A 12,061-nucleotide genomic window follows, 5' to 3' on the forward strand; every position below is an offset into this window, starting at 1 on the left:
TGAGATATTATCTAATTTTTTGGAATTCCTGATCTTTGATGTAAATAAACTGTTCAAATGCAGTACGTTTGGAGGAAACCCACTGGCAAGTGCTGTCGCTATAGCTTCACTTGAAGTTGTTGTAGAGGAAAAACTGGCTGAGAGGTGTAAACTCCTGCTGCTACCCAATCTGTTTTGGATTTTCAATCAAATGCATTTATTGGATGAGATTTAATTTTTAGAGACTTTCAATATAAATAGACATAATGAACTTTATTTAATGCATGCATCGTGAGTATAAAATTCACTTCATGAAATCTTCAGGGCTGTTGAGATGGGACAAGTCTTTAGGAACCAGTTCTTGGATCTTCAGAATGCACACCCAGACATCATAAAGGAGGTCAGAGGACGGGGATTGCTAAATGCTGTGGAATTAAATGCAAAGGGATTATCTTCCGTTTCTGCTTTTGACATATGTCAACAACTGAAGGAAAGGGGAATTCTAGCAAAGCCTACACATGACACTATTATCAGATTTTCTCCTCCTCTTACAATCAGGTTAGTGCCAATACATTACATTCAATTTAAAAAATCTGCCTAACATACTGAGCTTTTTGAATTCATAATCACTACATTGTTGTAAATCAATTCTTGGAATCTTTTTATTTCGGTGTTACAAATGTTCTGTTATCAATTTGTTCTCTAGTTTTCAAAGGATTTAGTTCATATCATAATTTCATATACAGGTGGTAGTTGTTCATGCTTTATAGCATATCTGCCATTGGGTTCTATTCAAATGAGGCTCTGTTTCGTCTTTCACAATTTCTTTGATTCAGTTGCCATAAATTCAAATTCTTTATTTGATCTTTGGGTTGAAATTATTGTAATCAAATTGGAGTAACTGAGTGAAGCATAAGTAGTGCTAATCAATTATTAAGATCAATTTATTTCAGAATTACAACTGTTCTGTTAACTATCTCTCTAGTTTTCCAAAGATTTTTTGAATGTTTGTGTAAATGTAAAATAGACTGTTATTGTTTCTGGGCAATCAGATTTGCTGTGGCTTCAATATCTGATATGTTGAGTCAGATCGAAGAAATGAAAATCGATTATGTCTCTTATCGATTTGCCTCTGTAGGTACGAAGGCAAATGTATATATATATGTCACCGGTGTCTTCTAGTTTTTCTTATCCACATCGAACACCCCGTTAAATAGGAAGGATGGCGTATATATATTATTGTCTACATGGAATCGTGCCCCCACAGGGGATCATGATCCTATGTGGAACCACGTGGTTCCACATAGGGTCGTGACCCCTATGTGGAGCCACGATCCTCTACACCGGCGTTTCATAACTTTAACCAACCTTAACGTTTGCAAAGTGAATTTGTTAGTTAACACTAACAAAATTCCAATGTTTATTAAATCGTAAATAACAGAATGTGCGCTGATACAAACAGATTTAGTTTATGACTGAGACTATAATTTAACACTCCCTCTTAGTCTTAGGAGTATAGGCCTAAAATTTTAATTGAGCTCATCACTAATCTCATGAGAATCACATCACCTAGGTGTGAAGTATCAAGGTGTGATACTAAGGATATACTCACTTTGATATCTAAGTTTAAGTATCAGCCTGTGATACTAAGGATATACTCACTTTGATATCCCTGTTATAGTATGTGCACTGACATTAATCTGCTTACATAATGTTTACTATAACTTATCATGTTACTGATATTCAAATTGTTTGATTTTAGTTTATATGATCTTCCAAACATTTATAAGATCGTCACCTTATAATGTTAAAATACAAGTGTTCATTAACTAAAGAATCATCATCCTTTAGGAATGAACACAGGGAAAGGTTACATACTTCATATACTCAAATATATGACCAAGAAGTTTACATAATTTTAGACATCAATTACATTTTAACCATACCAAGATACCTCCTGAAGTGATCAATTTTCACTCTTGCTAGGGGTTTGGTGAGAATGTCAACTGTCTGATCTCCTGTATTGACATATTCCAATCTTATTACCTTCCTCTCTGTCATGTCTCTTACATAGTGATATGGGATCTCAATGTGCTTGGATCTATCATGGAAAACTGGATTCACTGAAAGTTTAATGCAGCTCTGATTGTCACAATGAATGATAGTAGGCTTCAGACTTTCACCAAACAGTCCTACTATCAATTTCCTCAACCATACGACTTCCTTAGCTGCCATGGATGCAGCTATATATTCAGCTTCTGTGGAGCTCTGAGCTACGGATGATTGTTTTCTGCAGATCCAAGATACCATAGCTGATCCTAAGCTAAAACAGCATCCTGAAGTGCTCTTCTTGTCTATCACGCTTCCAGCCCAGTCTGAATCAGAGTATCCATGTAGGTTCAATGCAGTGTGTTCATAATGCAGTCCATAGTCCAAGGTACCTTGTAGATATCTCAATATATGCTTTATTGCAACCAAATGTATTTCTTTGGGTTCAACCATGTGTTGGCTGAGTGCATTTACTGCATAACATATATCAGGTCTGGTATTGACTAGGTACATTAATGATCCAATAATCTGTCTGTATAATGTTGGATCTGCAAATTTGGAATCTGCTATAGCTTCTTTTAGTTTATGTAGGTTTGTTTCCATAGGAGATGACATTGGCTTACAATTCATCATTCCAAATCTCTTCAGAATGTCAATGGTGTATTTACCTTGGTTTAGATAAATACCATTTGGTTTTTGCCATACTTCTAATCCAAGGAAATAATGGAGTAGACCTAAATCCTTCATCTCAAACTCTGAAGCTAGTTCTTGTTTGCATTTTGCAATGAGATGATCTTCGCCTGTAATTAATAAGTCATCTACATATAATATGAGTATCAACATTTCACCTTTGATTATTTTGAAATACAGATTTGGATCAGCAATGTTCTTAGAGAAACCTATCTCTAATAAGTAACTGTCAATTCTTTCATACCATGCTCTGGGAGCTTGTTTTAATCCATACAGTGCTTTCTCTAACTTGCATACATGTGTTTTAGCATTATTTATCTCAAATCCCTCAGGTTGCTCTAGATATACTTCTTCTTCAATTGTTCCATTAAAAAATGCAGTTTTTACATCTATTTGATGAACTTTCCATCCTTTAGATGCAGCAATAGCCAGGATTGTTCTGACATAAGTGTATTGTGCAACAGGTGCAAATTTTTCTTCATAGTCAATTCCTTCTTTCTGTGAGAAGCCTCGAGCAACAAATCTTGCCTTATGTTTTTCTATACTGCCATCAGCAGCATGCCTAATTTTAAAGAGCCATTTAGAAGATACAACTGATTTTCCTTTAGGTCTAGGCACAATTTTCCACACATCATTCTTTAAGATAGATTGATATTCCTCTATCATGGCATCCTTCCATACTTGCTGTTTAAGAGCCTCTCCGGCACTTGAAGGTTCAACATTTATGAGGTCTGTCATTAGAGTAACATAGCTAGAAAACTTTGAAGGTCTTTTGCTTTCTCTAATTGTTCCTCTAGGTGCTGCAAAGGATTCTGCTTTTTGTACTGTTTTAGTGGCCCATAGTGGTCTCTTCCTGGGATTCTTTGTTGCAGTGTTCTCAAGTTCCAAGGTGTTATCCTCGGGATGCTCCCTTTGAGTTTCAGAAAGAGAATTTTCTTCCAAGTTAATGGAATTAGTTGGGATTTCAGGTGTGATGGAACTCCTTGTTTTGTTAATAGCTATATTTTCCTCAAATATGACATCTCTGCTTAATTCTATGACCAGAGATGAATATTTGGTAGGCTTTAGATGTTTCACTATATCCTACAAAAATCCCTTTCTCTCCAGTAGGTTCTAATTTAGTTCTTTTCTCCTTAGGTACATGAATATAAACAGGACATCCAAATATTTTGAGATGGCTAATATCAGGTTTAATTCCAGTAAAGACTTCTTCAGGAGTTTTGTCACCAATATGAGAGTGAGGACATCTGTTTTGAATGTATACAGCGGTATTAGTGGCTTCTCCCCAAAGTGCAGTTTCTAGGTTTTGATCTATCAACATAGCCCTTGCCGCTTCTACTATTGTTCTATTTTTTCTTTCAGCAACCCCGTTTTGTTGAGGATTGTAGGGTACAGTGAACTCCCTCTTAATCCCAGCATCTTTGCAAAACTCTTTAAATACTTTTGATGTGTATTCCCTACCATTGTCAGTCCTAAGAGTTTTGATTTTCCTACCAGAGTGATTTTCTGTAATAGATTTGAACTCTTTAAATTTCCTAAGAATATCTTCAGACTCTTTACTTTTAAGGAAATAAATCCAAGTTTTCCTAGAAAAATCATCTACAAAGATTACATAGTATAATGCGTTTCCTAGTGATGGTTCAGACATAGGCCCACATAAGTCAGAGTGAACTAGTTCTAGTATTTCTTTAGTTTTTCTAGAACTGCAAGGAAAAGAGCTTTTTGTGTTTTTCCCTAGTGCACATCCTTTACAAACATTTGAATGAATTGGCTTTAGTTTAGGTAGTCCTATGACTAATTTCTCCATAGAGGGTAGAGCACGAAAATGTAAGTGCCCTAGTCTTCTATGCCAAATTTCCGCTTGGTCTATGACTTCATGAAGTAAGGTTTGATTTGGCTCATTACACAATTCATATAGGTGTCCTTGTCTGTAACCAATCACTTGTGCTCTTTTGAAGGTGAATGTTTTTGGCCATGCCATTACCTTTCCTTCTATGAATGAGACTCTATATCCGTCATCCTCAAGTGCAGAGATAGAGACTAAGTTCCTTTTGATGCCTGGTACAAATAGTACCCCGGTGAGTTGGATTGAGATTCCAGACTTTAGTCTGATTGTACATGTCCCGACACCTTTTACAGGATGTGCAGAGTCATCCCCTATTGTTACCTCTTCATTTGATCCCTCTTCCATTGAGTCTAGTAATTCTCTGAATCCGGTGACATGTTTTGACGATCCACTGTCTATCACCCAAGTGTTAGACTTGTTTGAAGCTTGACTTGATAGTGCTGAATATAATACAAATTTCTCAGATTCAAGTTCTGTGTTCCTCTCTACTTTGGCGAATGATGCCTGCTGTTTTACTGTGTCAGGACAATTAAATGACATGTGTCCGTACTGATCACATCTATGACATTGGATTTTTGACGTCTTTCTTATGCACGCTTTTCCCATGGTGGAATTTTCTCTTCTTGAAGTTTCTCTTCTTGCCTTTCTTACGGGAGTCGGTATTCAGAATGTGGAGGTCCTCATCTTTAGTTTTGTGATTTCCCCCTTTCATTTGCCTTGACTCTTCAAGGAGGCAGTCATCCCTTAGTCGATCAAATTCTGTAAATTTATCCCTTGCATTTATGCCTCGTTTGAATGATTCCCAGGATTCAGGTAATTCATCTAGAGTAATCATTGATAGTTCTTGCTTCTTGACATGATAATCAAGTTTTTGCAGTTGATCTCTGAGTGAACCTATCCTCATGAAGTATGAGTTTATTGTTTCACCTTTATTTATACTTATGTGGTTCAACTGTCTTTTTAGAGCTAGGGTTTTGCTCGGATTGTTTATCTCATACGTCCTTTCAAGGGTTTTGAACATTTCATAAGCGTTGTCATATTTTAATATAAGTGGTATTATGTGATCCCTTACTGCATCTATCACGATTTTTACAGCTTTATCATTTCCTTCATTCCACACAGTTTTCTCAGGATCGTCTGCAAGTTCGGGCTTGTCTTCTTTTATGAATTTGATTACTTTGTTCTCTTTTAATACTATCATAATTCTGACTTTCCAAGCCACAAAATTTGCTGCACCTTCGAGTCTATCCTCGAATCTGATTGTGTTCGCCATTTTAGAAATCTTCGATTTGCAATGTAAACTTCGCTTTTAGTCTATTCGGATCTTAAGTAGTTAGGCTCTGATACCATGTAAATGTAAAATAGACTGTTATTGTTCCTGTGCAATCAGATTTGCTGTGGCTTCAATATCTGATATGTTAGAGTCAGATCGAAGAAATGAAAATCGATTATGTCTCTTATCGATTTGCAGGTACGAAGGCAAATGTATATATATATATATGTCACCGGTGTCTTCTAGTTCTTCTTATCCACATCGAACACCCCGTTAAATAGGAAGGATGGCGTATATATATTATTGTCTACATGGAATCGTGCCCCCATAGGGGGTCACGATCCTATGTGGAACCACGTGGTTCCACATAGGGTCGTGACCCCTGTGTGGAGCCACGATCCTCTACACCGGCGTTTCATAACTTTAACCAACCTTACCGTTTGCAAAGTGAATTTGTTAGTTAACACTAACAAAATTCCAATGTTTATTAAATCGTAAATAACAGAATGTGCGCTGATACAAACAGATTTAGTTTACGACAGAGACTATAATTTAACAGTTTGATTCATTCCTTGATAGTAAATGTAGTTGGTAGCTGTGCTTATTGGATTGTATATCGGTCATCAACCTCATAGTTTCTTCATTGGGTTCTATTTAGATGAACTTCCAATTCTTCTTTTACAATTCCTTTTTCACAATTTCTATGATTGCCATATATTCAAATTTTATATTGATCTATTGGGCTTAAATTTTTGTAACCAGATTAGAGGAACTGAGCGAGGCAGTCAAGGCATTTAAAGAGGTTCTGGAGCATGATTTACCCAAGATGCGCCAACAATTACAGGGTTCTGTTACTGAGCACAAACCTAGTGCATGTGATCGTTGTGGCCGGCATAAATACTAAGATACCAGCAACAGATCTTTGAAGAGGAATCAAATTGTTTTCATGAGTATAAATAATATCCTCGAAGCAAGCTCTTTGTTTGTAATCTATAAATAACACATGGTTGAGATGAAAGTACTCTTATGGGTTTGGTATTTACCCTTTCCATTCCATGGACTGATTATTAAAATTATGTATCTTGGGCACTGTTTTGAATTTCGTTATTTGCGATCTCACTTCCAAATACCCTTCCAAGTATCATTTTTATATTGATTTCCATAAATTTGTACATCCTTATATATAATGATATAAGCGATGTCAAGGGCATTAAATTTTGTTAATTCGTGTGAATTGCGTCTCTGTAATCATCGGGAAAAAGTTTAAGACTACTGTAGTTTCAGAATTGTTACTATAGGAGATTTCATTGGCTTTGTAAAAGCATATATTTGTTCGCTTAGTGTGAGACGCTTGTATGTTAAAGAGGAAGAGAAAGTTATTATAATAAACGGGATTAATTTCCAAAATTGCAGAATATTTAAACCTCATTACTGGATCGAGTCAGAACTGAAAATGGATATGGTATGAGTCATACAACCACTAATAATAGAATATCATAGTAGCAGGTCGGTTCTTTTTTGGCATCACGATAATAATGGAAATCATTTTCTAATTTGCCATCTGCCAAGGGTGAGCATCATGTTTTCATATGGCACACGTTTTCCCTGGTTTTGTTAAAAATATTTTCTCAAAATATGTAAGGATAATAAATTGAGTTCGATCTCACATTCTCTAGATATATTAAAGCTGAGCATGACTAGGAACATGACTAGATACGCTGAAATCGAAATGAGAGGGAATTGGGTCGTCTTTAGAATTTTATGAAAGATAAGATCTTGGCCACAATTTGGTCCAACTAGTACAATTATATACATATGTTGCAATTTCATCTTTTATATAATCAAACCTCAGATTCCTATTAAAAGGGTTTGTCTTGATATGTATCATGGGTTTTCGTATGCAAGGTTTAAAGTTTAGAACTTCTTTGGGTCATAGTCACCCTCAAGATTGAGTTAGCAATGATAAGCAAAGAGTGACATTAAAGTTGGATGTTGGTTTGAAATCTAGCACATCAACCATCCTATACAATGTAATTTCTTTTCCCCACATTTTGCACCCATTAACTTAGGGATGGGATTTGGAAACAAATTTAGGAAGATCTCTACATTTGTCCATGACACCATTTTCAAGTTCTTGCGGTGAGTCTTCTCTTGCAAAGGGGAATAAAGTCTAACTAAAGAAGTTGTATATTGAGTTGTATCCATAGATTGGGTAGGAGCAAGAATCCTTGCATATTCTACAATCAAGGCAACATAAATTGATGTATGAGAGGTTATAATTTTTTATAGAGAATTTGCATTCATGGGATGATGAATCCGCTTGGTTCATACCAACCGTAGGGCCAACCATTGCAAGAGAATTGTGAACCATCATTGTGGGGTAGGATAAGGATCCTCAACCATCGAAGGGGTAAAGACAATAGAAGAATCCACTTTCCAATGGTTAAAGAGGGCATTCCTCCACTCAGTAGTTGATCCCATAGTTTTGTTTTAAGAGCATGGACACTCAAAAGTAAGATTTCTAGTTGTGAAGCACTATCTATACCAAAATGCTAGGCTCTACTTGAGCCCATTACCTATCCCTTAATAACCAATTATTTGGGTCCATTGCCTATCCCTAACCATCAAAATGACATCCCCATAAAGAGCCATGGATATGTGAACATCCACAAATTTTCCTTGGAGAAAAATTGGTCAAATCATTTAGTGAATAATTGTTTGTGAAACAAGTGTGAGATGTGAATGTAAAATTGAGTGAAAAGTATCCCCATGGTTTTGCTCTTGAAGTGGTAGGGTCAAGCAGAAAACATAGTAGAACATGAACATAACATACATACAATATGTAACATCAAGTTAAAGGGAAAGGAGAAGAGAATAACCAATAGATTTATTAAAATTAGTCGAGTTTGAGCCTATGTCAATGGGTGAAATGAATATAGGATAAAAACACACATTGTTGTGTCACTTTTATAAAGGCACCGATCAACATAACTAAAACTATTTAACTTCGATCGCAGAAAAGTGAAATTTCTAAATTGAATTTTGAAATGATGTAAATTGATTAAATGTAGAAATATTAATAAAATATATATCTATTATTTTTAAAATTTTTTAGGAAAAAAATTGATATTTTTTTTATAATTTCAAAGACAGATTTTTCATTGCTGAAAAATGCTGAAAATCAGGGGTTCTAGTCGGGGCCACACAAAAAAATGAAAATGGACTTATTTTTTTTTCTTCCAAGTAGAGAACACATATATGCAGTGTTAAATAATTTTTAAATTTTTTTTTTGATGTATATTTTTCTCGTTATAATATTTTGAAGTCCAACATAGCTAAATTCGACAGTTTTTGGTCGGCGCCCTCTTGACTAGTAAATTTATCATTAACCAAAAACAAAAAAATACCTTTTTCGAGAAGATTCTCTCATCTCGTGAAAAATTATTTTTTTAACTTTTTTTAATTTTATTCAATATTTATTTTTTAATTTCGAATCACTTGAAAAAGCTACTTGCAATGTTTAATTAATAAAAAATATTCAAAATTATCAAAATAGTAAACAAATAATGACCGGATTTGTGACTTCGAGATCTGCGAAAGGGTATTTTTTGTTTTTTGAAAAAAAAAATTCAAATTGTTGAAAAATTAGCTAGAAGTTGAATCAGGCAAAAATGCACAAAAAGTGGCCTTTTTGGTGCCACATGGCAGGCCACATAGGATAGTTCTGCCGAACTACCTTTAGTTTCAACATTTCAATTTTTAATTTATTTTTAATTTATTTTTTATGGTGGCTTTTCAACTAAGGGAGTTCGATCGGAACTCCTAGTGCCATTTCGATGCCACAGGCACCATGTGGCGCCACGCAACCGAGAAGTAGTTCAGCCGAACTACCCTCCGTTGGCCCAAAGTGTGACACAACTCCATGCTTTTGCCCTATATCATTCAAATTAGTGCTTCTCACAATATGATATCTTAGAAAACTATGCTGCATGGATGACAAGATATGGTCATGGGTTTTTCTATGAACAAAAAAGAGGTACATAATGATGCCACTTGTAACCTATACTTTGAAAGAACTAGCTTAGGTGTTATAATTTGAGTTACTTTCATATGTATCTTTCCTTCATACTCATTATGTGTGATAGCTTATTTTATAACCAATATATGGCGAGCTAGTTGTATCATTAGAAGTGTCTTTGAAAGTAGCAAACTCATCTTCACTAGTATTGAAAGGTTCCTCATACATTTCCATTTTATGGATTCATTATTTGAAGGTGCAAAAGATGTATTCACATGATCATGAATATCTTCAACTTGTACCACATTTCTTGAATTTTATGTTTTAGTGTGGTGCATGTACTTGTCATATGTCCATGTGTTTGATGCGAATCACAAAGCTATCTAACCTTTGAACCATGTTCGAACACCTCTAGTTGCATCAATTGGCTTAATGATAGGTTAAGTGCGAAGTTTTTGTTGCAAGGGTTTTTTTCAATATAGCATGTAATGAAGTATCTAAATCTTTTTAGTTTGATGTGTGTATGATGATTGTTGGTTGAAAATTTCGTACACTTGGGGAAATATACAAAATTGTGGTTTCAACCACAGTGTGTGAGTAAAACTCTCATAATTAAGGGAAGGCTCCCCCTATCTAACTACAACTTTAAAAATAAAATAGGATAGGACAACAATCTTTCTTCTTCTTTCAAGAAAGACAATATCCTTTTCTCTTCACAGAAAAGTGATAGCGATTTGATATAAAACAATAGTAACAACTTTCGAAAAGAAATGAGAGAAAGGAAATGAAGTTTTCTGAAAGCTCAAAGACTTCTGTCACTTCTTTCGGGACGGGACAACAATATCAAGCTCAAAGACTTGATTATGTGAAGTCCTATCTACCCTTTTCTATACTAATTTGATTAAGAACAAATTATAACAACACAAAGACTGAAATATCTTATCCTTTCTACATAAAACAATGGGAAGTAGTATAAGTTCAAAGACTCACAACTATTTCTCACAAAATCTACTTACTTCTAAATTATGTTAAGAACAAGTGTAAGAACAAAGTCTTACAACTTTTTCCCAATAGAACCTCTACTTTAACTAAATTAATCTCCAATACTTGCAGCTCAAAGACTGCAAATAAGATTCGATTAAGTTCTCAAAGAAACACTTGCAAGAAAGGAAATATGGAACACAAACTCAAGAATGTAGCACAAAGACTCAAAGCTTGAGCAATTTTCTTCTATTCCTTTCAATTATTCAATTTACACATAAAAGCTCAAAGACTTCTTTGTTGCAAATTTGGCAGAGATTTTGCTTGCTTTCAAAAAAGATAAAGATTACAATAGACCCTCAAGTATTTATAGAAGAGGAGCCTTGAGAAAAAGGTGGGAGGATCCTAACTAACTTGAGAGATTCTCTCAACCACCAATACTTATTCAATAATTAACTAAGACTTATTCCAACTACAGTCCTAACTGAACTCAAACTGTAGTTGCCTTACATGTAATTACAAAAGTGCAAGTAATGACTTATCTTGCAATTTACAAAAAGGCTTTTACATGTAACTTTGTCAAAAGAAAAACTACAACTAAAAAATTACAAATCTGAAAAAATTCAACTAAGTGTTAAAAAACACTTAAGTTGCAGTATGTGAAGACATGAATCCTTCGAACTTCTGGATGATCATTCGTAGTTCATCAGGATCCGGTTCATGGGTGTTCTTGGCCACGATCATGGTTTTCACGACAACATCGCTGCAACGAAGGATTGTGACATTATTTCTCTCAAAGGAAGACTGAATTTTTCGCAAGTAACCTCGATAAGTCACTAAGGCTTGAATGGATGATGCCGAAAATGGTTCATTTTTCCAATCTTGACGCATCTTCAACTACAGATCAGGAAAAACCTTTTCTTCTATCAACAATTCTCCATCCCGACCCATGATGGTGCAAGAAGTTTTCTGACAATGAGAGACCATATCCTGAAAAACTTCCATTCGCAGCCTCATAGCATCATCAATATCTTCAATAAGTGACTTAAGAACAAGGGCTTTGTTCCCCAAGAGCTCCTGATATTCCAAATACACAACTCTTGAAGGAATCACCTGACGTTCTAGAAGAACACTTAACTTTTGCTGAGGAATTTTAAGCCAAATAGTCAAGCTGTCTTCTACCTTTTCCAAGTTCCGCTTGAAAGTATCATAAACTTGGTTCAAT

The 12,061-nt window shown here is 35.1% G+C and overlaps 1 protein-coding gene across 1 annotated transcript in view; it reads left to right on the plus strand.

The window, feature by feature from the left end:
- The window catches only part of LOC131047594 (ornithine aminotransferase, mitochondrial), a 79,397-nt gene extending 72,336 nt beyond the window's left edge, over window positions 1-7,061 (plus strand). Inside the window, exons 8-10 of the mRNA XM_057981400.2 lie at window positions 64-144; window positions 304-537; window positions 6,600-7,061. Of these exons, the coding sequence (XP_057837383.1) occupies window positions 64-144; window positions 304-537; window positions 6,600-6,741 (457 nt within the window). The 3' untranslated portion in view covers window positions 6,742-7,061. The remainder of the gene's footprint in view (window positions 1-63; window positions 145-303; window positions 538-6,599) is intronic.
- Window positions 7,062-12,061: the final 5,000 nt, after the last annotated feature.

Source organism: Cryptomeria japonica, chromosome 4 (assembly GCF_030272615.1).
Source record: "Cryptomeria japonica chromosome 4, Sugi_1.0, whole genome shotgun sequence".
Classification (NCBI taxonomy): Eukaryota; Viridiplantae; Streptophyta; class Pinopsida; order Cupressales; family Cupressaceae; genus Cryptomeria; species Cryptomeria japonica.